The sequence below is a fragment of the Sinocyclocheilus grahami genome, unplaced genomic scaffold (genome assembly GCF_001515645.1).
Source record: "Sinocyclocheilus grahami isolate Dianchi unplaced genomic scaffold, SAMN03320097.WGS_v1.1 scaffold130.1, whole genome shotgun sequence".
Lineage (NCBI taxonomy): Eukaryota > Metazoa > Chordata > Actinopteri > Cypriniformes > Cyprinidae > Sinocyclocheilus > Sinocyclocheilus grahami.
In genome coordinates this window covers 1280698-1307258 of record NW_015505309.1, presented here as the reverse complement: position 1 = coordinate 1307258, position 26561 = coordinate 1280698, and the positions used below count along the sequence as shown (strand labels likewise).

Sequence of the window (26561 nt, the reverse complement as noted above, 5' to 3'; positions counted from 1 at the left end):
CAAAAACTACAACGAACGACTCGTTTGGACTACAACGCATATTTTCCGGGATTTGTGATGTCACAAATATCGACGAATGGGACGAGACTTGGTTGAGCTGCACTAGAGAAGGTAACGAGTGTTATCACTATGTCGGAGACACGCTAGCTTTCCCAAGGCAGACGAACTTAAGAGTGGTTACAATCATCCAGGTTTAAATCGTGCTCAAATTGATTTGATTTTGACACAATATTTACACTGAAGCTCGCAGGCGGTTATGGTAAGGGGCATGACATTTCCCGACCAGGCGCCGAGTGCTGCCAATCACAACACACACTGGCCCAGCTAACCAATCACAGCACATTTCGTATTTCAGAAGGTGGGCCTTCATTTGATACAGGAACTATTCGAGCCGTTCATGCCAGACTGGGGAGAGAGGTGTTGTAATAATGTAAAATATGTGAAAAAGAATGTGTTTTTCGAACAACCTAGTATGAGAGCCTGTTCTAGTACACCCCCAAAACAAAATCAAGACTTTGTAAAAGAGCATAATAGGACCCCTTTAATGTTCTCTCTCTTAAAATATAAACAAGCCATAATGTCAGCATCATCATATGTCAAAAAGATAAAATCTGTCTGTTAAAAAACCAAGCGGCAACCGTCCGGTCTCTCTCGTGAAGCCAACACGGAAGTGACTAAAACTGCAATTCATTGACTGGCCGCTAGAGGCTGGCTCCAAAAGGGAGTCAGTCCCATAGACTCCCCATGTTAAAATGCCCAACTTTACAGCAGAAAAAAAATTTTTACAGCCTGGTACAAAAAATTATTTTGGTCTGTATAGCTAATTTTGCCCTTCATGACAACTGTGAGGGGGGTGAATTTTTTTTATAACTCATCTGTTTAAATTATATTAAGCCTTAAAGTTCTGCATAATTAAGGGCGTGGCCACTTGAGTGACAGGTGGATTGCCACTGTCACCGGCATCGAGCTAGGTGGGCATGGTTTCAGCAACCAGCTTCTGCCTCTTTGCCCATTTTCGATTATCCGGGAGTGACGCGCTGCCAAGATGGCGACGGCCGGCTCCGCCCACTTTGAGCTTCAAAACCGCTCTTCAGAAACCTACGGGTGACGTCACGGACACTACGTCCATGTTTTTATACAGTCTATGTGTAAAACATAAGCTCACTGGTGTAATCCAATCAGTCTGCCACTTTATTCAAACCATCACTCATGGTAAGAGGCTTCCGTATATACTCCCCCCCCTTCATCTTTTGATTTCTCTTCTATACATCCAACAGAGAGCGAAATAAGGGTGCGGCAGCTGGACTGGATGGCAGATGATTTCTGCACAGGTAAGAATTCAAGGAGAATCAGGTGTGAGATGCTAATTGATGTGGTTTAGAGCCAGACCTGAGATCGTAACATGGCCAGTTATACCTATTAGAGCTGCGCAGTCTCCTCACCTCCTGTTGAATCCATTTTTTAAGTGGGAAGTAGAATCTATCTAAGGGCAGTTGACACAGTATAATACACAGGGCTTCCTCACACTCATAATACCAGTGATGCTGACTTGTGCACTAGGACTTGTGAAAGTCAACGTGTAGTTATCATCTCATTTGCCCTCATATTTCAACTCCCCAGATGCTGATTTGGAGTTCTGCTGGACCGACGCAGAAATAGTGGACTTGCATGATAATACCACTTTTGTGATCGCGGCAGATGGTAAATTTGCTTTCCATAATTATACAATGAATTCATTGCCTTAAAAACTGCCACAGACTGGAGAGACTATTAAAACAATGAATGAATAGACGAAGGCACTCTCAGTGAGCATTAATTAGTTATTTCTTAAGGATGATTTTGTACTTCCCCTCCCTTCAGTGTGTTATGATGACAATCTTACGGACGCTCTGTTCAGAACATTATACAGACTTGCGAGCAACATGCGGCACCCCAGCACAACCTACATCTCCATAGAAAAGAGGTAAGAACGGCCTATTACTAGCCCCACCAAGACATTCAGATCACTTATCATCTCATTTGTTAGCATTCATCATTGTAACTGTCAACAGTAATAAATTCAATTTAAATAATATAAAAAAGGAATAAATTAATTACAAATTAAAATATTAGTATACAAATAATAAGTAAGTTTGTATATATTAGGAAGAACATCAGATGCAATCAAATAGTAGCTATTATATATTTTGCTTGAAAAAATATTTAATAAATTAAATATAAATACAATAATTAGTACATATATAATAAAATAAAACATTTAGAGTACATTAGAAAAAACAACCACAATGATGAAATATTAGCTACTATATATTTTGTTAGATTTTTTAAAAATGACATTTAAATTAGTACATAATAAAATAAATTAAGTTTGTATATATTAGGAAAAACATCTATTTAATTATTCAAATTATTCAATTTAAATTAAATTATTAGTACATATTTAATCAAATAAAATGATATGGATACATGAAAGAGGAAAAACAGCCACTGTCCTGAAAAATGAGCTATTATATATTTTCTTTGATTTAAAAATAATAAAATATATATTATAATAATATATTTATATTATAAATATTTTATATATATATATATACTGTATATATTATAATATATATATTTAAATAAAATAAAAAATAAAATTGGTATTTAAATAAAATAATTAGTATACACATTGACATAATATAATTAAATATTGTTTTGCTTGAATGTTTTTCTTAAATACATTCAAATATATTTAAATAAAATAATTAGTAAATAAATACTAAAATAAATAAAACAATTAGTATACATTAGGAAACACATGTGCTTTAATATAATGACATTTTAGCTATTATGCATGGTTATTCTCAATTTGTCCATAGTCTAAGAATGATGCTTTTGGGGCTAACAAACCCATGCTAACCAAGAAAAACCTTGACCTCTTGTCCCAGTATGATGGTTTGTATATTTCCGCAGATTAAACTTCACTCTGAGACACATGGACGTGTCCTGTGAAGCTTATGATCACTTTCGCCACTGCCTAGACCAGTTACAGCAGATGACAGATGGAAAGATGAATTTCACGCTAGAGCCTGTGAAGAGCTCCTTTCCTCAGTTCTTTCAGTATGAAAGGGTGGAACAGCTGGTGAGGAGCACTTGTCTGCATTTATTTAGTAATTCAATTGTTTCTTTGAATATGTATCATATACAATAGTAGTCCATTATTTGTTTGCTTGTTCTGATCCCTTCAAGCATGCTGTTGTTACTGCCTTTAGGGGGAGCTGTTCATGCTTGTAGTAGATACTGTGTTCTGATTAACTGTTAAAAATGTCATCATGTATTCTCTCCTCTGCAGGAACTTTGGAAGGTGACGGCAGAAAGACTTTAATATATAGCACCAAAGGTTTTAAGTTTCCTTTTAACACCAGGATTTATAATGTTTGCAGAATTGATCAGTCTTTGTAATTCCTATTTTACGTAAACATGAAATTCGAAGCCTTTAGTTTGATCATTTGTTTAAAAGTTTTTGTTTAAAAACTTTAATAAAAAGGAAAGGCTTTTCAGATGTGAATATTGGGGATTATGTATGTTTTACTGTGACCTGCTTGAATTTTTTGCTTTAGAATTTGTGTCAAGTTGTTCAAAGGATCATTGAGAGAGAGTTTGGGTAAATACTGTTGACATGTTTTATGAAATTTTGAAAACAAGCACAGAATGTATTTTTATTGGGGTAGTATATTATTACCTATGCCAAAACTGTGTTTCAGCAAAAATAAAAAGACACTGAAGAGCTTCCATTCAAATAAATGTATTGTTTTTACATTTTGTATGTACATACAACAGTCTGTAATATTGTTGTGTCCACTCTGACTGTAGCATTTGCAATATTGTAAACTGGTTACAGTATGGGAAAAATTAAGTGCAGGCAAAACACTAGGAATTGGTGTTTTTGAACCAGTCTTTTAAGTGAATGAATTAATCTCATTCACTTTCATTCACTCATACTTCGCTCACTGTTTTACTACCTCTGAGAATGACGGGAACACGAACCAATAGCATTTGTGTAAAGGCTGTTAAAGGGGTCATCGGATGCCCATTTGATACAAGTTGATATGATTCTTTAGGGTCTTAATGAAAAATCTATAACATGCTTTGGTTAAAATTTCTCAATGGTAGTGTAAAAACACTTTTTTTACCCTGTCAAAATGAGCTGTTTTTAGCAAGCAATTCTATTCCATGTTGCTTTAAATGCTAATGAGCTCTGACCCTCTCTTCTGTGGGGTGACGAGCAGTACTGTTTACTTTAGCCACGAAACTTGCTAACTAGCACATATTAGGAAAGGCGATTAGCATAGATTCATAAAAAACCTTATACTCACTTCTTGTGTAGATGAAGCTCCATCACGAATGATTCGCACGAACATAGAGGCATTTAGGCAGATTGGGGATCGGCGCATTCCCTTCAAAACGAAAGTAAATTAATATGGGGAGTAAATGAGGACTGCTATGTTCATTATTACATCTAACAACAAAACACCTCAATCGCTTAATCTGAGACATTTTTGTCTTCCCCTGCACCGGAGTCGACACAATGGCGGACTGATGACAGCTCACTCAGGGCAGGTCTAACTTGGTAAAATGGCCTTGTCCATCAGTGTTGCCAGATTGGAAATGTCCAAGTAGGCTACCAGAAACTCAAAATTATCGTACACGAGTAAATACGTACAGAATACAGCTATTTATCTACTAGACTAGAACAACCTTCAAATTACCACAATACATAAATAACTATGCTAGGGCCCTATGAAATACGTTTTATTTTTTCCCAAATTCCTTTTATTTTTTTTTATTCCAAATTTTAAAACATTTTGGATTCTGTTTTTTTTTTTTCATTTGAATTTTTCTGGACTCCTTTTTAAATGGTTAAATTAAATTGTATTAATCAAAAGCACGTCTAATTAATGAAACGTATACAATTCAACATCAAATCTATTAAAAAGTTTAACAAAAATTACGTGTTTAGGGTAAGGTTTTTTCACCTTGTTTATTGTTACCAAATTCTGTGTTTTAATATGTCTAATTATTTGAATGAATAAAAACTGCTTTTATTTATAGACTTATGAAATGTTTTTTTTTTTCTTTAGAAATTCTGCGTTGTGTTTTTAAATTTTCTGATTATCGAATGAAGGCATAACACATGAATTTATTTGATCTTTTAATTAATGAAAATTAAACAAATTAGATTTTTTGGCAAACAAAGGGGATTTACAATTAAAATTAAAACATGTAAGAAATATTGTGATTATTCCTTAATAATTTTAATAGTAGTAGTTGTACATACATTCTACTGAACAATAGTAATACATTTCTGGCAGAAACTATATATTTTTGACTCTCAGAGCAGTTCTTGGGATGTTGTTCATGTATTTATGTCACGCGCGCTTCAGTATGTGTAGTAAACAAAACCGCGTGACATTCATTCAGACCATAGACTATGATTCAGACAGACACAGAACATGCAGGATTTATATTTAAATAGCCTTTTTGCAGCTTAATATTTACAGATACTAGTCCATATCACGATTTAAGTGTAATGACCTTCCTTTGATTAATTCATCCAAACTTTGACCAATTCCGTAACATTCCACGTTATACAGTAAATTCCGTTAACTGGATTAACGCAATTCCATCCGTGTTTTCCGCATCGCGGAAATCATAGGGCCATAGGCGTACCTTGTGGGAAGGTCCAAACTCCACCTCTGAGTCGCTGTCATCAGAATCCTGCGTGTTGCCAGATGTTGAGGATCCTGAGGTGTGCACCAACCCATTTAGAGCGTCTGTAATGAGCCGATTTCATGGCTTTGTTTTGATGAGGTTGACTTTGGAAAAACACCACGTTCTGAAATTTCAAAATTATCGTACATTATGGGATTTTTTTCATTATTGATTGTACAGAGGTCAAAATAATCGTACAAATACGATAATTATCGTACGTCTGGCAACACTGTTGTCAATCAGCTATCGTGGGAGGGGCCTGTGCAGAACTACGTCATTCTGACAGATATCTCAGAACAGCCTGATTTGATCAGGGGATTTTTTAAAAACCACTGGGTGGATTTTTATCATTATAGGATGGATGTTTACACACACACTTCCAACACACATGTATGTTCCAACAACAACAAAAGTGAATTTTGCATCCAATGACCCTTTTAAGAAGTATTTCTACAGCGGCCGAGAGAGCTCAACGCGCTGCAAATAAAAAAAACCCCCAGGCAAATAGAAAAAAAACACCTGCAAATTAAGAAAACATCATCAATTTGAAAACACACCGGCTGCAAAGACTCACAACACGAACAAAGAAACTCGCTTCCCTGAATTATAGCTTGATAAAAGTCATGCTCAGTAATTGACAACACAGAGCGGAAAAACTACTTGGCAATAATTTGTGCGATTATACGCAAGACTCAAAGTACATTTGCAGACATGCACATTTATAGGTATGGAACGATATTCCGGACAATTTTCAAATAGAATAGCAAATTGTATTTTCAATTGCGTTTTCAATATGTGGACGCATAAATTGTGACATAATCCAAATGCAATTGCAAATCCTGCATTAGCGTTTTGCATTAACGATTATGGAATATCGTTCCATATATAGGTTCGGTCTGTTTTGTAAGGAATCGGTTGAACGAATAACTCCCTCATAGCGTCACCTTCAGGCATAAATATGTAGAAAGGGACAGCGAATTCAACAGTGAACAAATCTTTCTGGCGAACAGCGACCTTGATTCAAAAGATTCGAGTCACGGAAATGAATCAAAACCCCGACTAGACCGGAGCTGCGATTACTTTATGGGAAATATGCAGTGCTGACAGCACACAGCTGTGCTCGGTGCAAGGCATCTGACATTTCCGGGAGCTGCAAGTCTCTCTATTGGCTGAAGACTGCGGATCCCCCAGCAAAACCCTCCTCTCGCGAAAAAGACCAGACTTCAAATGATGTTTTAAAGTCTGTCTGTGTTCCTCATTCCTGCGCTCTTCTCTTTCTTTTTCGTCCTTCCGCCAAGAACCTGCTAGATTTCACCTCCTGTACAGCAAAAGGGCACAAAGGTGAGTCTTAAAATGTCTTGAAGTATCATTACAGCAGCAGCGAACAGTGTAGCGAAAGAGATGCAGCAGCGCTCTCACCGCAGAGCATAAGCATGCAGTTTGATTTAGTCATTCATAATCACAAGTTTATTGTGCAATAGAGGCATCGCTGCATGAACGCCTCGGTGTGCATTAATGCAGTAGCTAGCGTGATTCCTAATGGACGCGTTTCTTATGAAACATTGCAGTGTTATGAGACAGTAGAAGTGCCCCGCTGCATCGATTCGATACCCTCCGTACGTCTCGCTCTCGGATCCGTTGGACAGGTCAGATCCAGTCGGAACCGGATCATGTTGCTTCTCAGTTGCACCAGCTGCTTTGTGTGCTGCAAGTTTTTCGTGTGTGTTTTCCTTTGCTCTGAGACCGATACTGAGGAAAAACAACATTAGCCACCTGTCATTTAAATGCATTATGTTATTGCTTCTCATAATGTATTGACGCTTTGTTTTGTTTGATCATGTTCTGTTTCTTTCTTTCTTAGGCATTAGCGAGTGGGTAAAAAACTGTATATTTTTGCCCTGGGGCACGTTCAAGCTCAAACCGGTGTGCAACGTTTTGCTACGGTTTCCGGGTTGAACGACATGTTTCCTAGAAACGGTGTGCAACAGGGTTTGAGATACCTTTTCTCTTGTTTGGTGGGTGTGTCAAAAATGTCAGCCCAATCAGCAGCAACATGTATATAAACCACGCTATTAAAGAGACAGCTGGCACAATGGGTTCAAGTCGTTTACAAATGTGTCTTTTATTCTGGATGGCAAGGGCAGTGACTGTAACATCGAACGTATTTTGCAGTATCAAACACATATTTATACCGAATGCATCAGGCTCCGAAAATTCTTCAAAAGAAAAAATGGCCTTCTCAGCTGCCGCAGTTTCAACTCTTGGTCATCAGATCAGGGTGTTCAACGCACCACTGTTTCCGTTTAAAAAAAAAAAAAGTTTTTGCAACGTTTTGTCGGGGCTGAACGCAGCCCTGTTTTGCAATTTTAAAAAAGATAAATTTTCTCTAGAAACGAAATTGCATAAGATACTAAACCTTGTTTTCAGTTATTTTTTTATTTTTCTAGTTTTAAGCATAAACCTCAAAATGCTGTTAGATTTATACTTTATTACACACACACACACACACACACAGATATACACAAATTCTGTGTTTTTGGCAGAAACCATGGTTACCAAAGTAAATTTTGTACACACACTTTAAAACTTAAAGAAATAGAGCTTAGATAGTTGTACATTTTGCTACGGGTGTCTGTTTCTGACACTAGTGATGATTATTTATACATCAGTTCAATATTTACCGTTCAGTCTGTATCGTCTATACACTACTGAACTCTCTATGACTTTTAAAAGAAGCCTGTTTCGCCGAAACTCCAAAGGCCCGTTTTGATTCAGTAAGATTAATTAAAGCTTAAGTATTGTTTGACAAGAAACCCCATTTTTCATCATCAAATATGTTTACAGTTGATACACTAGGTTCTACATTACTGTTGAATTTCTCCTTTTGAGTTGTGTTTCCTAAACATCCATGTGAAATGTTGTTTACATGTTCAGCTGCACTTGATTTATGCTCTGTCATCATGTTAAACATAATTTTAGACTTGTTTGCTCTCTCTCCTGCAATAATGTCCTTGAATTGCACATTGAATACTGCTAAAGGGCGATTTATCCTGTGAAAAATATACATTCATTTTACAGTAAAAAAAATCGTAAAACTCGTTGACAGAATACTGTGACAGTACTTTTGGTATTACAGAATATATATAATGTTATTTTACCTTAAAATGGTAAAAAAAAAAATCTGATAAGAAGTAAAATAATTTATATAATCTTTAATCATATGTGTTGTGTCATGCAGGGACTTCTGTGACTGTCTGTTTACTGTCTTTACCATAAATCATAGCTTTTACTTCCCAAAAACATTCATTTACAGTAAAATATAATAATGCATTGTTTACCATTCACAGTTTTCACCGTATCAATTAACAAGTTAGCGTTACACAAGTGTAGCATTTTAGTCTTTTTCTGTAAAAATGACACTGTTTTAACAGTATACAGAAGATTTACAGCGCAATGTTTGACAGACAAAACACCTGCTTAGTCATTGAATTGTGGAGCAGGTTTGCAGGAATGCTTTATGTTTTTAGAAGGCACATTTAGGATGACAGTGTACATGTACAGAAAAGATGGTGAATAATGTTTACTTCTGACACAGTAGTTTTGCTGTTATTCATAGCATCTACCCATCTGATGGTGAGAATTGCATATCTTTGTCCAATTTTCAAGATGCATTTGTGATTAACCCTGCAATACTGTCTGTGTCATGTTTTAAATGAATCATCTGTGGATTTCTTGTTATTGAGGTATTTATAGGCATGCATAAGTCATGGCCTTTTGCGTTTTTAACTAGGATTTATTCTTTTAATAGCACCACAGTTTTCCCTGCAGAAGTTGATCTGTCATCCAGACAAGAAAGTCAGCCAGTAGTACAATTGTTTTCCTCAGCTGGTTCCCTTGGCAACTGTCTTGCAGTATTTATCAGTTTGGAGAGGTTTTACCTCTTCAATCCCCCTGAATGTCCCTTTTTTTCTTGTACCATTGTAGTCCTACGTAGACTAATTAAAGACCGTCTTTAATGCCTATTTCAACTACATAACCGCTCAGATTTTGACTGACTCCTTATATTCATCTTTTTATTGCACTTTCATATTCAGTGTAGGGTTCCTGTTTCATCTAGATTCTTATGTTTTTAATGAAATAGATTGGGAAAAGCACGAGTGGTTTGAATCCACTCATGAGAAAATGTAGCAAAGAATGACTTCTGCATGTCCTAATACGCTGTTTAAATCATGCAGATGAGAATTGGTGTAATGAGGTTTACCAATAGGCTTTATCAGGGTTAGAGATGAGCATTATGCGCAACGAACCATGCTCACATCCTCCACTGACAGCTCAGTGTCTTTAGTGAGTTCAATGTTATCACTATAGCCAACGATCAAAGTTCATTTGGTGCTAAATATCTGATCGGGATTATGATAATGATTTCACAAGCACAAACCAAAATTGGTTCTACTGTTTTTTTTTTTGTTTTTTTTATTACGATCAGTGAAAGATTAGTTAATCACATCTCTGAAGTTTGAAAATGAGCTTCATATGTTTGTATTGAGGATGTATTCTGTAGACGCGTTCATGTCTTGTTGCTTACTTCTACTGATGTTATCTAGCTCCTTTATCGAGAGGAGCCGCTCACAGGGCCATGTTATGTAACACCAGAAAATTAGCATTTAAAAAATGGCTTTGCGGCTGGTGCTGTTGCTCATTGCTCTCGTGGACTGCTGGCTTTAGTTCACACTCTGAGCTGAGAGGAAGAGGAGCAGGGGGATTGGTGGCGGCTCAGAGTTGTGTAATCCAGCACAGGCGGCTATTGTTGGCTTTGAAATGGTCCCGCAGCACAGTGACCACACGGAGACCCCTGATGAATATTGATTAGCTGCGCTTGAATCAAATGTGATGTGTTGGTTTGATTTTTATGCTGAAAATAAGCAAGGAAAGCTCATGTAATGTTTTTGAAGGACCTTGAAGGTGGTTGTGGATTTCCAGTGTTTTCATTGCCTGTACAGTCCTCTCTTATATTATCATCAGGGATCAATAATAATGATTTTTTTTCTTCTTTGATCTGATTTAGTCAGCCAGTTGTTCAGATTTACCTTTTATTATTGAAACATTTATGACTTTCATTTGCTTCACTTTATTTGCTTTTGCCAAGTTAGGCTTTTTTTAATTGCTAGACATTACTTGAAATAGAGTATAATGTATATGATGTTCCATAAAAATTCATAAACACACTCTTAAGTTGGACAATGAAAGCACAATTTTTATTTTAAGCACGATTTCGACAAATCCACATCTGTGTTGGTCAGCTGTGTTAAATATGTCACAGAAAAATGATTTTATAAATTTGCATAAATGTGATTTTTATTTATTTATTTAAATTAAGAAATTTATCAATTTATTTTTCCCTTTCAATTGAGAAAGGAAAATCAGCTCCATCAGTCAAGTTGTAAGCCCCCCCCCCAGCCGTTAAATTAGTTTAACCCATTTTGCTTGCTGCATCCTCACAGGCGCATGACAACGGGCTTGTGTAACACATATTTTCAGAACCAGTTCTATCCGGTTGATGAGCCGTCTGGTTGGGGTGCTTCTGAGAGACGGAGTGTCTGGATTTTTCTTGCTTCTGCTGCTTTGATTGCGTAATGTTCCTCAGATCTGGAGCACATGAGAGATGCACTTTCTGCTTCTCCTCTCCTGCACATGAATAAAGATGCCGTGGGTCTGCTCTGATGTCCAGTGGGCAGCTAGTTCTTCCCTCTGAATTGATTCCTTTGGACAAGCAAACATGTAAGACATAAGATTCTCAGCTTTCCAATGTCCAGATTTTGATGGAAACATACGCCATGACATTTAAACTAAGGAGGAACAATATTGATTAAAAAAAACAAAACATGGTGTTTATTTCAGTCAAGAACATTTAGTGCATAATAATTGCATACCGTCACCATGCTGCTCCTTTCCTAAGCATATGCTCACTCATTATGAGGGCTGAAAATATGCTGGGATTCCCTCAGGCATTGGCTTTTCCCTTAGGCAGGACTATTCGTCCCAATTAATCTTAGCACTAAAAGTGTGACCGCGTGAGCTCGGGTTCCCTGAACCCTCTGCCTGTTGGGAAGGTTTAATGGTACTTGAAAGTCACAGCGTTAGTCACTTGTCTGCTGCCCCCAGCCTTGTCCTCACAAGACTCTCCATCCCAAAAAAACTACTGTGATGGTTCCGCAGTTCATAAAGATGATCTGAGAGCCAGTAAGCGTAGAAGCCATGTTGTAATTAACACCAATCAACCGTGCCTTAATTAAGTGGTGTGAGGGCCGACTGTCAGGGCCACTGGAGTAGGACAGGATTGATGGGCATGGCTGAACCTGCTGCTCGGGGAAAGAGGAACTGTCTGTGGTACTGAAACCTGATCCCAGTACTGTCACTTTACAGACTGTAAGATTTGCTCCCGTCGAGTAGTTAATCAGTTCATTTTTATTTATTTTTTATTTTTTTGAGCACTAAGGCATAAATGGTGATGTTAAAATACTTCCTTCTGTCCCAAATTAATATGCAGAGACAGCTATTTGTAGAGACAAGCTGTTTGTAGGTTGATTTCACTGAATATTGTGAACACAGTGACTCTGTGGTGTTATCTGAACATTGCTCAGATTGTTTGAGCATCCCAACCAGGCCAGTGTACATTATTTCATCCAGTTTGGGACAGGACTATCTGTTTTTCCTACCAATGGCAAATTTCTAGATGATATATTTGTATATAGATGAGTTAAATGTTTTTTTTCCCCTAAAGATCTAATGTTGCATAAGATTGTAAATATCATGACCTGGAGATTGTATTATTTACCAGAATGTCTTTGACTGTGACATCTCCATAACACTTATCGGCTCCCCACTCCCTGTAACCTATCTCTCTCTTTGTCTTTCCTCAGGTGAAGTGAAAGACAGGTGCTGTGTGCTCTCTCTTTCTCTCTCTTACTCTTCGTCTCAGTCTCAGTGAGTGCTACACATGGCTTCCTCACTCCTGACCCGCCAGCTGGCCATCTCCCTTCAGCAAAACCTGCGTCTCGCCGCTCCAGGTAAAAATACCACGGAGAGATGGAGGACTAAGATACCCTCCAGTCTTAAAAGTTTGTTTAACTTCCCTGTCGGATACTATAGAGACTATAATGTTCTCAACCTGCCAGTGACCCTCAAAAAGAGCTGTAGCTGTCACAGAGACTTTTTTATCGAAGTGATGCAACTGCATGCTCAGCTTGGGAAGTGAGACGCTTCCTTTAAAATGATAATGATGTGTGGTTATCAGAGCTCGGAAATGCTCCCAAAATGTAATCTGTGCGACCTCAAAATATATTTGGGAGCAAACAATTGTTGTGGCGCGACCTATGTTCATTTATCTATGAAACCTTCGCTAATTACTGCACAGTATGTGCCTGCTGTGAGTTGATACAGTGAAAAAGTCCGCCGATCTATCCAATGTTACATAACCAATCAAACTTCATCCTTAAATTCTTAACTTTAATGCAGATGTTAGACTGGTTAATATTAGCTGTCAATCACTCAACTGCTCTCCATTATCACGAGACAGGAATCTTAATTGGAACCGGCATGTTTTTGCTCCAAATGGTTTTTGTTTTATTTCAGACAATGACATTACAATCATTTTCCAAAATGTCATTTGTGTGGAAATATTACAAAGCCTATAAATGGCCATTAATGGAGACTAGAGATGCTGAAGACAGACGCAAAGAGGAAAAAATACTATAGCAGGCAGAGTATCTGTCTGACTGTCTTCAGAAAATTTTACATGATATTTTCTTTTCATCTTACCTCCTTATAGTGCATATTAAAATGGTGTTTTATAAGCACAAGCATTGCTTTGTTTAAAGGAGTCGTTCACTTCCAGAATGAAAATTCTGTCATCATTTACTCACCCTCCACTTGTTCCAAACATGTATGAGTTTCTTTCTTCTGTTGAACACAAAAGAAGATATTATGAAAAATGTTAGTATCCGAAGAGTTGATGGGCACCATTGACTTCCATAGTATTTTTTTTCCTACTATGGAAGTCAATGGTGCCCATCAACTCATCAACTTGGAGGTTTGAGTAAATGATGACAGAATTTTCATTCTGGAAGTGAACTACTTCTTTAAAGCAGTAACCAAGGAAACACTGCATCAACTGCTGTCCAATAAGGGCCACTTGCTGTCAGAAAGTGAATTTGCATTCTGATTCAGCCCGTCTGCTGTTTTTGTTTCGTGCAGAGATGTTGTATGTAGCATCATTTCACAAAGCTAAAGTCAGAACATTCGATTTTTGCTTCAGATTTCAAACTATGCAATCTAATTTAAAGGGGACATAACACACACAGTTTCTGCCAATCATGTTAATCTTGAGTACCTATAGAGTTGCATGTTGTATGTAGCATCATTTCACAAAGCTAAAGTCAGAACATTCAATTTTTGCTTCAGATTTCAAACTATGCAATCTAATTTAAAGGGGACATAACACACACAGTTTCTGCCAATCATGTTAATCTTGAGTACCTATAGAGTTGCATTGCATCGCATCCTTCATATCTCTGAAGAGTCTTTAGTTTTATCAGATTTATAAAAGAAAGAAACAGCTTTATGTTTCTCTCTGAAAACAGTCGAACTCCTGGAGGCGTGTCGTGGGCAGAGCTAAAGAGTCACAAGCATGCAAAGCTTTTATGTAGTGATTGTCTGCAAGCTGTGACATCGACATAAATAATTCCCTTAACGCTGTGTTCTTTGGGAAGCTGAATAAGTTTATCTTTCCCTCACAAGCAAAAACAGACTTCTTTGGTGAAATGTAAAATCCTTCTCGAGCAAGTCCTGTGCAGTGCTGCCGACGACTTCTGTAACGCCATTGAAGCACTTTAAAAGCACATAGAGAAAATAAACATCTTGTTCATGTACTCATATTTTCATTCTTTCTTGTCTCTTGCTTAAAAAATAAATATGAAAAAAAACAGCAATCGGAATTGGACCAATTGCTTGTAATACTTCGGCAATTGGAAACAGCCATAAAAAATCAAGATCACTGCATCACTAACAAGAAATGCTGGGACAAGTGTATGGCAAAGAATTCAGGGTCAGGTTCGATTATTGAAGCTTTTAATCGTCAGGATGTTGCCAGCTCTTGCAGATTTGGTATTCCTTAATTTTTGGTGGGTGCTCCTAAATTTTTGCTTGTGCTCCTAACTTTTTGAAGTTGGGATCACTAGTGCTACCAAGTAAAAAAGTTAATTTCGAGTCCTGGTTATGGAGCCAAATGTCAAGAGGGACACAGTTCAAAGTTTCTTAACCATGTAAATGAGTTACTGGGATCTGGTTCTATCCAGCTTTGGTTAGTGAATTCTGCATTCGTAGAGAAGTCTATGTGTGACGTGTCCTTCAGTGGCTGGTCACACTGATTCAATCCTGCCAGCATCCTTCATTAATCAGTAGCTCCCATTCACTTCTGTAAACTTACGGAGCCCCTCAAGAGCTTACTACTCTTCAAATGTGGCTATAAAAGGCATTGTTCGTCGGCCACTGTTCAAAATCACTTTAAAAAGTACAAAAGGTCTTACAGAGTTCAGTTGGTTAATTATTTTGAGATGTCAAACATCTAAAATGCATTGCTAAGCATTTTTAGGAAGTTATCTTTACTGAAATTGACTCAACCTTTCATAATTCAAGAGGAACTGAAAAAATACCTACTGAGCTATGTACCTTTTTTAAAAGTGAATATGCTTCTTGTGTTGTAATTTTAAGACAAATATTTATAAAAGGGCACCAGATTGGCTCATTTACAGATCAGCAAGAAATGAGTCATTAAAACAAAACTTTCAAGTAACCATGTTGGTTTGAATTTAGTCGGGGACATGGACTAAATTGTAACATCTGCTCAAATCAAAGTAGTAAAATGATATATGATTTCAGTTAAATGTGATATAAATAATTTTTTTCTCATAATAGGATTGCCATTTTTGTAATGAGAGCTTATTTTTGGAGGAAACAATATTTTATCCAGCATGTTAAGTCGTTATGGGGAAAATGTACTGCATAATATTAGTGACCAAAATTATTAAAAATATGTAGTCTTTTATGCATTTATTTATTTATTTTGCATTAGGTTGCAGATATGTCAGCAAAACTGCCACAAAGACGGTTTCAGAGTTTGAATATGATGCCCCATCCATGAAAACCGCTGTGCCAGGTCCAAAGTCTCAGGTACAGTCTCAGCATTTTTACACTTATCATGAGATTTATCACTAGATTGCTGTGTGATATGTCTCCGTAGGATATAACTTTTTTTTGGTCCCACTTTATATTAAGTGGCCTTAACTACTATCTACTTACATCAAATAATAAGTACAATGTACTTATTGTGTTCATATTGTATTGCAAAACACTTTTGCTGCTATTGAGGTGGGATACGGGTAAGGTTAGGGACAGGTTTGGTGGTATGGGTAGGATTAAGGGTGGGTTAAGGTGTAAGGGATGGGTCAACAGTGTAATTATAAATGTAATTACAGATGTAATTACATGCAGGTATTTTTAAAACATACCTGCAAACTAGTCGCTTTTCGCCGTTTTGAATCAAAATATGTAATTTATGTGAATCGTCTAGCTCCGAAGAGTTTTTTTGGGGGGTTGGTTCTGGGCGGAGAGAGAGAGAGAGTGTGTTCAACCAAAGTCTTACCCTTATTGTGTTCATATTGTATTGCAAAACACTTTTGCTGCTATTGAGGTGGGATACGGGTAAGGTTAGGGACAGGTTTGGTGGTATGGGTAGGATTAAGGGTGGGTTAAGGTGTAAGGGATGGGTCAACAGTGTAATTATAAATGTAATTACATGCAGGTATTTTCAAAACATACCTGCAAACTAGTCGCTTTTCGCCGTTTTGAATCAAAATATGTCATTTATGTGAATCGTCTAGCTCCGAAGAGTTTTTTTGGGGGGTTGGTTCTGGGCGGAGAGAGAGAGAGAGTGTGTTCAACCAAAGTCTTACCCTGCATTCAATTCGGAAGGGTTCATCCCTATGCCCTAATCCCTTCAAAGGGTTTACCCTCCGGAGTGAGAGCTTCGAAGTGTTGAAGGGTGTAGGGGACCAAACAACTGTTTCTTCAAAGTGCCCTTCTGCATCATCATCACGTGCCCACACGGCGGCACCGTCATCATGCAAAGGATCATGGGAGCCCGAAGTGTCCATCAGTTGTACCCTTCGAAATCCTAAATTCCGAAGGGCCCTTTGAAGTGGCCAGTTTTGAGCACTTTGGTTTGGAACGACACCAACCTTCAATATGGTGGCCATGATTGTTTTCACTCTGAAGCAGTGTTGCCAGATTGGAAATGTCCAAGTATAGTACCAGAAGCTCAAAATTATCGTATTTGGAAGAAAATTATCGTACACGAGTAAAAACGTACAGAATACAGCTATTTATCTACTAGACTAGAACAACTTTTTGACACAACCTTCAAATCACCACAATAAATAAATAACTATGCTAGGGCCCTATGAAATACGTTTTATTTTTTTCCCAAATTCCTTTATTTATTTTTTTTCCAAATTTAAATTTTTTTGGATTCTGTTTTGTTTTTTTTCTTTAAAATTTTTCTGGACTCCTTTTTAAATGGTTAAATTACATTTTATTAATCAAAAGCATGTCTAATTAAATAATGAAACATATACAATTCAACATCAAATCTAAAAAAGTTTAACAAAAATGACATGTTTAGGGTCTTATGAAATGTTCTATTTTTTTCACCTTGTTTATTGTTACCAAATTCTGTGTTTTAATATGTCTAATTATTTGAATGCATAAAAACTACTTTTATTTATAGCCTTATAAAAAAAAAATTCTTTAGAAATTCTGCGTTGTGTATTTAATTTTTTCTGGTTATCGAATGAAGGCATAACACATTAATTTAATTTATCTTTTAATGAATGAAAATTAAACAAATTTTATTTTTTGGCAAACAAAGGGGATTTACAATTAAAATTAAAACATGGAAGAAATGTTGTGATTATTCCTTAAAAATGTTAGTGGTAGTAGTTGTACGTACATTCTACTGAACAATAGTAATACATTTCTGGCAGAAACTATATATTTTTTACAGAGCAGTTCTGGGGATGTTGTTAATGCATTTGTGTCCTATTTCGTGAGAAGGCAGATGCTGAAATCACCGCGAGCGTATGTGTAGTAAACAAAACCGTGTGACATTCATTCAGACCATAGACTATGATTCAGACAGACACAGAACATGACGGATTTATATTTAAATAGCCTTTTTGCGGCTTAATATTTACAGATACTAGTCCATATCACTAGTTATGGCATTCCGCGTTATACAGTAAATTCCATTGACTGGATTTCGCAATTCCATCCGTGTTTTCCGCATCGCGGAAATCATAGGGCCATAGGCGTACCTTGTGGGAAGGTCCAAACTCCACCTCTGAGTCGCTGTCATCAGAATCCTGCGTGTTGCCAGATGTTGAGGATCCTGAGGTGTGCACCAACCCATTTAGAGCGTCTGTAATGAGCCGATTTCATGGCTTTGTTTTGATGAGGTTGACTTTGGAAAAAACATGTTCTGAAATTTCAAAATTATCGTACATTATGGGATTTTTTTCATTATTGATCGTACATTGTACAGAGGTCAAAATGATCGTACAAATACGATAATTATCGTACGTCTGGCAACACTGCTCCGAAGTGCCCTTCGGAGGGCGATATATCCCGTTTGGAACGCATCGCCTTTCTCAGTTCGACTTGAAGCAGCAATGCGCAGACCGATCGCTGTATGACATCAAAGCATACTTTACTCGCGGTACTTTTGATGTCCGATCGGTCTGCGCGCTGCTGCTTCAAATCAAACACACTTCATCTCACAGCCGGTCCGTTTTGACGGCACACTTACACTCACATCCGCATGTAAACATGTCGTCGGCGTGGAAGTTCTTCATTGTCAGTTAAACAGAAACAAAGTTTGCAATTTATAATATAATATTGACTGTTTTTGCTCAAGTTCGCTGATGAAGTTTCAATTAAAACCTTAGCAGGACTGTTTTGTGTCTCCAAGCAACACAGCGGTGTTTCGATACTGAATGAATCCACGTTTTTGAAAGAATCAAGTGAGTCAATGATTCAGTAACCCATTCATGAAGACAGTAGTCACTTGCCTCGTTTTTGAATGAATCAGCCGTTTAATGAATCATTTATGCATTTATGGCACCTCAGCTTCATTAAACAGTCTGTGTAAATACATCTAATGCCACTTCAGATGCAGCTTCTGTTTCCTCTGCAGTGAAAAGTAAAATTTGGAAAAAAAAATTACTCCACTGCTCACAAAGAGAAGTATGAACACTGATGACAGTTGCACTGTCCAAAAAGTTTGTGGTATAAATGTGCTTTTTTTACTTGACGCATTTTTACTTGACGCGTTTTCCTTTATGTTGTTGTCAGAGTGCACCAGAACGCTTAATTTACATGTTAAATTCTCAAAAAAATTCTCCAAAAAAAATAGGGGGGGGGGGGGCCTGGGGCGTGCCCCCAGTCCCCACTACAAGGGTCATATTTACAACTATGTCACCTTTTTTTGACCGCTTGTGAGTTTGCAGGTATGAATGCCACTTCAGATGCAGCTTCTGTTTCCTCTGCAGTGAAAAGTAAAATTTGGAAAAAAAAATTACTCCACTGCTCACAAAGAGAAGTATGAACACTGATGACGCAGTGAAAAGTAAAATTTGGAAAAAAAAGGGGGGGGGGGGGGGGCCTGCCCCCAGTCCCCACTACAAGGGTCATATTTACAACTATGTCACCTTTTTTTGACCGCTTGTGAGTTTGCAGGTATGTAAAATAGTACAGTGTACAAACATGTATGTACACAATATGTGCATTGTACCAAATTATTAATTTAAATGTAAGTACATAGTTGTTAAGGCCACTTAATGATGACAGTTGCACTGTCCAAAAAGTTTGTGGTATAAATGTGCTTTTTTTACTTGACGCATTTTTACTTGACGCGTTTTCCTTTATGTTGTTGTCAGAGTGCACCAGAACGCTTAATTTACATGTTAAATTCTCAAAAAAATTCTCCAAAAAAAGGGGGGGGGGGGGGGGCCTGGGGCCTGCCCCCAGTCCCCACTACAAGGGTCATATTTACAACTATGTCACCTTTTTTTGACCGCTTGTGAGTTTGCAGGTATGTAAAATAGTACAGTGTACAAACATGTATGTACACAATATGTGCATTGTACCAAATTATTAATTTAAATGTAAGTACATAGTTGTTAAGGCCACTTAATATAAAGTGGGTCCTGCTTCTTATGACTTTTTTCCCCAACATTTTTGAAATAAATAAATATGAATGAATACAAATGGAAAAATATATGTTGTGACCAAAAATAAGTGAGATTACTTCAAAGTAATTGCACTTTGCTTTGATAACACCTCTTTACGCACACATTTTCACAACCAACTTCATGAAGTGCATCCTTATAAGCTTTCCAAACAGTACTGAGGGAGTTCCCATGTATGCCTGACACTTGTTGGCTGCACTTCTTTTTCTATCCAGTCCAAGTTTCCATTTAGGAAAAAAGAAAGAAACAAATATCGTAGTTTTGTAAAGTAATTGAATTTTATTGAATTGAATTGAATTTAAACTAATTGTATGCATTTAAGCAAAAGCATATTTAAAATCATAAGAAAAATAATGTGTGTCCGATCTTAGCGTGCTTAAAGCTGACAGAAATCTTTTATTAATTTTGCAGAAAAGAATGTCTAATAGGTTAATTTCTCTCATTCAACAGGAGCTGCTGAGACAACTCGGAGAGATTCAGGTGAGATAGACATGGAAATGAACTTTGGCATTTGCTTAATCTATACACACACAAATGTACCTTAACAAACTTGTGTTATGCAATTAGATTGAGTTGGTTACATTGCCAGTGCCGATCAGGTGCAGTTCTCATAGTTTGTAGTTCCATAATGATTTAAGTATAATGAGTAACTTTTTCAGACAGTACCATACAAAACAAACAACTATATGAGAATAATTTACAGCAGTAAAGCTAAAGTGTGACTGCCCTAGATCAACAATATTATTTCTGATGTGACATCCAGCCATATTTCAGCCTGCCTGGATGTCTTCAGTTTATTGAGTGATGAATGTATTTTCGGGCAGTAATTTATCTGCTGTCTGGACTGGCTTCTTGAGGACAGTCATAGTCATCTTCTGACCGCTTTGCTGTGGATGAGCACATAGATGTGAACTGACAGGCATCGATGAAGCTAATATCACAGATTCGTTACGCCTCAGCTCCTCTGCGTGTCTGCTGGCCACTGTCTGTCTCCCTCGCACGAGAGCAGACATAAGAAGAGTCATAATCTATTCATCAGATGGGCTAAAAATAGATGCTGCATCAGGTTCAAAGCCACACGGGGAAAAAACACTTTCATTAGATAAAGCACCGCTGCTCATAATTTTGCGGTAATGAGTCCCAGTGCGAATGATGATATCTTCTGCTTTTTCAGTTGTACTGTACATGTGAATCCATTAAAGGAATAGTTCACCCATCCAAGATGACGATGAGCTTATTTATTCATTGGAACAGATTTGGAGAAATTTAACATTACATCACTTGCTCACCAGTGGATCCTCTGCAGTGAATGGGTGCCAAACAGCTCCAAACAGCTAATAAAAACATAAACATAATCCACAAGTAATCCACACAACTCCAGTCCATCAATTAACATCATGTGAAGTGAAAAGCTGCATGTTTGTAAGAAACAAATCCATCAAGACATTTTTAACTATAAATAGTTGCTTCCGAAGTCCTCTATTCATAAATTTGTCCAGTAAAAAAAAAACTTATCTAAATCAGCTGAGAAATATGCACAGATTAAGCACTGTTTATAAGTGATAACGGTCCAAAACTGTTCTAAACAAATATGTCAATGGATTTTGGTGATGGACTTTTTCACTGAAGGAAGCATTATTATGGATTCTGGAGTGGTATTTTAGCCATAAGTGACAGTATAAAGTTAAAATGCTTTAATTATGGATTTGTTTCTTACAAACATGGACTGAAGTCATGTGGATGACTTGTGGATTATTCTGATGTTTTTATCAGCGACTGATGTAATGCTAAATTTCTCCAAATCTGTTCCAATGAAGAAAAAATCTTCTATATCTTGTTCTGAGGGTGAGAAAATTTACAGGAATTTTTTTAACTTTTTTAACTATAAATAGTTGCTTCCGAAGTCCTCTATTCATAAATTTGTCCAGTAAAAAAAAAACTTATCTAAATCAGCTGAGAAATATGCACAGATTAAGCACTGTTTATAAGTGATAACGGTCCAAAACTGTTCTAAACAAATATGTCAATGGATTTTGGTGATGGACTTTTTCACTGAAGGAAGCATTATTATGGATTCTGGAGTGGTATTTTAGCCATAAGTGACAGTATAAAGTTAAAATGCTTTAATTATGGATTTGTTTCTTACAAACATGGACTGAAGTCATGTGGATGACTTGTGGATTATTCTGATGTTTTTATCAGCGACTGATGTAATGCTAAATCTGTTCCAATGAAGAAAAAATCTTCTATATCTTGTTCTGAGGGTGAGAAAATTTACAGCAATTTTTTTAACTTTTAGGGTGAACTATTCCTTTCAAGGGAATATATTTTACATTTTTGTTGGATTCATTTTTGTTTTCCAGATGTTCACCCTCTTTAGCCATTCAGTGACGTGGAGCTGAAGCTCTGCCAAAAAAAAAAAAAATTCAGGTATGCAGATGGAGCACAAATCACCTTGATAGCAACATTCAACTCTACTTGTCTCTTGGTCTGCAGAATGTTGGAGCAGTTCATTTCTTCTGCAACTATGAGGAGAGCAGGGGGAACTACCTGGTGGACGTGGACGGCAACCGAATGCTGGACGTGTACACACAAATTTCCTCCATCCCCATCGGTGAGCTCAGTCAATAAGCAGATCTCTTTAACAACACATGCATCCCTCTACAGACAACTGACACAACTAAAACAGGAAATCAGACATCTTTAAATTAATGTTGTTCTCTGGATTTAGTACTTGCTTAGTGTCAGACTCAGACGTGTTTTGTACCGCTTCTAGGTATAGTTTACACTAATAAACCCATTTAGTCACCCTCACATCATTCCAAACCTGTATGACTTTAGATTTGATGTGCTTTTATTTCTGTAAAGTTTTATTTTTATTTCAGTTGTAGTTTTAGAAATGAAAATGGGAAATGTTGACTTATTTTCCAGCTTTATTTCAGTTACTGAAAATTATTTTTAATAGTTTTAGTTAATAACAACACTGTGCTAGTGATGAAAAGGATCTTAAGGTTCACCATATACAGGTGCATCTCAATAAATTAGAATGTCATGGAAAAGTTCATTTATTTCAGTTATTCAACTCAAATTGTGAAACTCGTGTATTAAATCAATTCAATGCACACAGACTGAAGTAGTTAAAATTTTTGGTTCTTTTAACTGTGATGATTTTCATCTGGAAAGTATGTTCATTTACTGTACATGTACTCGAGATGCACCTGTATTGTTGTCGCTGTGGCTACGGTGTTGTTCAGTAAATGTGAGCTGTGTCCTGTGGCTTTGCATGAATTGGATATAATAATAATGGATTGCCTGTACGGAGCCAAAAAACAGACCTGAGAGGCCGAAAGAGCACCTTTCCTCTGTCTGCATGTCATTGGTTTGGTCCGTTAGCTTACCTGCATTTAATCAGCCTCAACAAATTGAGTGAAGCTACTGTCTCTCGCTCTCAGAGATGCCTTCAGGTGCTGACTCAGATTTAATGAGCTTTGATTTCCTCCTGTATCATTTCAACAGAAGTGCATTATGGGATATTTTAGTTACATTAGTGTACAACCCCCACTCACCCGCAAGATCCACAATGACAGACACATGAATACAAAAGGGATGTAATATTTTCTTCTTGACCAGTAAAGCAGCAAGAAAAACGAGTTTGTTTCCTTCATGCATAACGTCAACATAACCGCAATTCATCTGCGCTATTACTTAATATGTCTTAATGAATACCTAATATCTAGAGCTCTCTGTGATCCTGGATCAGCCGCTGGACACATTTAGCTGTCAGTCTGCAAAACAGATAACTCTGCCACTTTTGACATTTGACAAAAAAAATGAGAATATCCCTTTTCAGATAAGTGAAATAGTGGGTGGAGTGTTATGCTAGTCTGTACTTGCTTGTCAAGAGTTCATATGAGGGTTATTCCTTTTCTGCAGTACATTTTGTACTCTGTTTAGGGTTAGGGCATTATTATGCTTGTAGTGTAATTAAAGGAAGTATTTCTATGAAAAGATATGCAATATTTTCTATGGCAAGAAAATCATAAAGATGGATATCAACATTATGGAAATAAGAAAAAAAAAGAGATCAAGTTCACCACTGCAAGTTCATTTTTATATTTTTATAACCTTTCTTTTGAAGTTTTGATAATATAATTCTGATTCCTTTAAACTGATATAACTTGATAAATTAAAATGGAGCAGACTAATACCACAAAACATAATTATGGTATTAGTTAAGTAGTAAATTTACAGATAAAAAAATATTAATTATATACATTTTTGTTTTTGAATTAAACATTGTTCCTAAGAAAACATGTATTGATTGAAATATGTTGATTAGGGGAAAGGAAAAAATGAAGAATCCATGAAAAATTGTTTTCAAAAAATCAATTTAAACCAAAGTTTATGATTTAAAATTCACCCCTATCTTCACTTGTTTGTGATTAGGCATGTAACAGTAAAAGATTTCCTATCACGATAATTGCCAAAACACAGTATTTATAAGAGTATTAAAGTACAAACTAAATACAGTAACACACAAAAACAACTGATTAAAGTGCAAAAGAACAGAACTCTTAAAAAACAAAGATTAAAACTGAATACAAAAATCTAAAAAGTTTTTTTTTTCAGATCAATATACATTTGCAGGCATTTTGAATTATGCAGTGTGCATAGAGTGTTGGAAATTTTGACTGGTTGATGGAAAAGAAGATAGTAAGGTCCCCAGAATTCCCCAGTATTTTAAAGTGTCCACGATAACAATACCTTACGTTCATTACTGCAGCATATCATATTACCTGTTATCTATTTGTGATATAATAATAAAGGAAACTACTATAAGTTAATATTTAGGAAACATTATTTACATTTTTAGCCAAAAAAATATGATGATGCCATGAAAATGTACAGCATAACAGGAATGACCCATGCGGTAACAGCTGGTGTTTTCCCACAAACGCATCTATTTTTATGGACAAATGCTTGTTTCAGTTGAACAGGACTAGAAGAGCCAGATGAATGCAGTGGTTGGAGCAGTATGAACTCAGCATTCAAACTATCGCTCTGATTCACTGCATAGTGAGCTAGGCATGCAGTTTTAAAAGGTTGTCATCTTTATCATTCTGCCTTTAAACATGTCTAATTTTTGAGATACATTTTTCTGAAAGATTAATTGGATACTGGCAAGTATTTGTGTAAATGATTTATTATTAATAATAATAATAAAAATCATGCTGAATGCCATGACAGTGATGGATGTATCAGCTGAGTTCAGCTTTCTCTTTTTTTTTGACAGAAGGGATCAACACAGTCCAGCAATGTCATGCCAGATAGCTAGAATTCATTTTCTGTCCTTTGCCATAATTTGTCTGTTGTATGTTCAGTCTGTGCAAGAGCTCTCTGCTGGTCATAGCTGGGATTTCTATGCAGAGTTTTATGTAATCTCAACTAAAAGAAAGCAAATTGTGTACTTACATTTTGGGCAGGGCACATGTTAATGTGAACGTTGACATTTATTCCGTTTGCTCTGGGTGCGTCTTGTTCTGCAGACATAACAGGTCCATTCAGGCCCTTACTGCTACATTCAATGAAGTTTTAAGTAAAAAATATTACAGTTAATAACAGGCTCACTCTACCTTAACTCCTTTTATCTAAGAAACAAATTAGATTGCAGTACAGTTAATTATTAATTATGACTGATTATGACTGATTCATCAATGTGCACAGTAGGGCTTTCAAAATGGCTGAAAAACTTAATTAAAATGTTGTACTTAAATATTATTAAAATTCAAATTATATTCAAATTTAAAATGCATAATTTCAGTTATGGTGAAGAAAAGCTTTTGGCTTCTCTACTAAGGCCACAAGAGGGCGCATCGAGCAAAATATTACTAATGCACCTTTATTCAAAGTGCATAATGTTTAAAATAATGTTTATAAACCAATTATAATTAATTAAGTTGCTTAAACAACTATAAACAAAACAGCATCATGTATGTATGCATAGTTTAATACAAAGGACCGAAATCACACAGAGTACATTTTTCATTTAAAAACATGAGTTGCAGTGGGGTGGGAAAAAAACCCCGCCATAAAATCTCGAGATATGTTTTATCAAAGTTAAACTTGCATTAATTTTACATGGCTTTTTAAACTTGCGGCTCTTTTGTGCAAGACGTGAGTGCAATGGTGAAATACAGTATCTCACAAAAGTGAGTACACCCCTCACTTTTCAGCAACCATTTTAGTATATCTTCTCAAGGGACAATACTATAGAAATGAAACTTGGATATATTTTAGAGTAGTCAATGTGCTGCTTGTATAGCAGTACAGATTTACTGTCCTCTGAAAATAACTCAACATACAGCCATTATTGTCAAAATAGCTGGCAACAAAAGTGAGTACACCCTAAGTGATAACAGCTGTATGTTGTTTAACCATGCAAAGCCG

General features: G+C 36.5%; 2 protein-coding genes across 3 annotated transcripts in view; both read left to right on the top strand.

Moving 5' to 3' along the window:
• The window catches only part of LOC107590588 (methyltransferase-like protein 22), a 15553-nt gene extending 11787 nt beyond the window's left edge, over positions 1-3766 (top strand). For both annotated transcript variants that reach the window (XM_016279437.1, XM_016279436.1), the window contains exons 7-11: positions 1278-1331; positions 1621-1701; positions 1861-1963; positions 2956-3124; positions 3335-3766. In XM_016279437.1, the coding sequence (XP_016134923.1) occupies positions 1278-1331; positions 1621-1701; positions 1861-1963; positions 2956-3124; positions 3335-3367 (440 nt within the window). In that variant the 3' untranslated portion in view covers positions 3368-3766. The remainder of the gene's footprint in view (positions 1-1277; positions 1332-1620; positions 1702-1860; positions 1964-2955; positions 3125-3334) is intronic.
• Positions 3767-6815: 3049 nt separating this feature from the next.
• The window catches only part of LOC107590587 (4-aminobutyrate aminotransferase, mitochondrial), a 30964-nt gene continuing 11218 nt past the window's right edge, over positions 6816-26561 (top strand). The window contains exons 1-5 of the mRNA XM_016279435.1: positions 6816-7095; positions 12675-12821; positions 15884-15981; positions 20565-20594; positions 22611-22728. Of these exons, the coding sequence (XP_016134921.1) occupies positions 12752-12821; positions 15884-15981; positions 20565-20594; positions 22611-22728 (316 nt within the window). The 5' untranslated portion in view covers positions 6816-7095; positions 12675-12751. The remainder of the gene's footprint in view (positions 7096-12674; positions 12822-15883; positions 15982-20564; positions 20595-22610; positions 22729-26561) is intronic.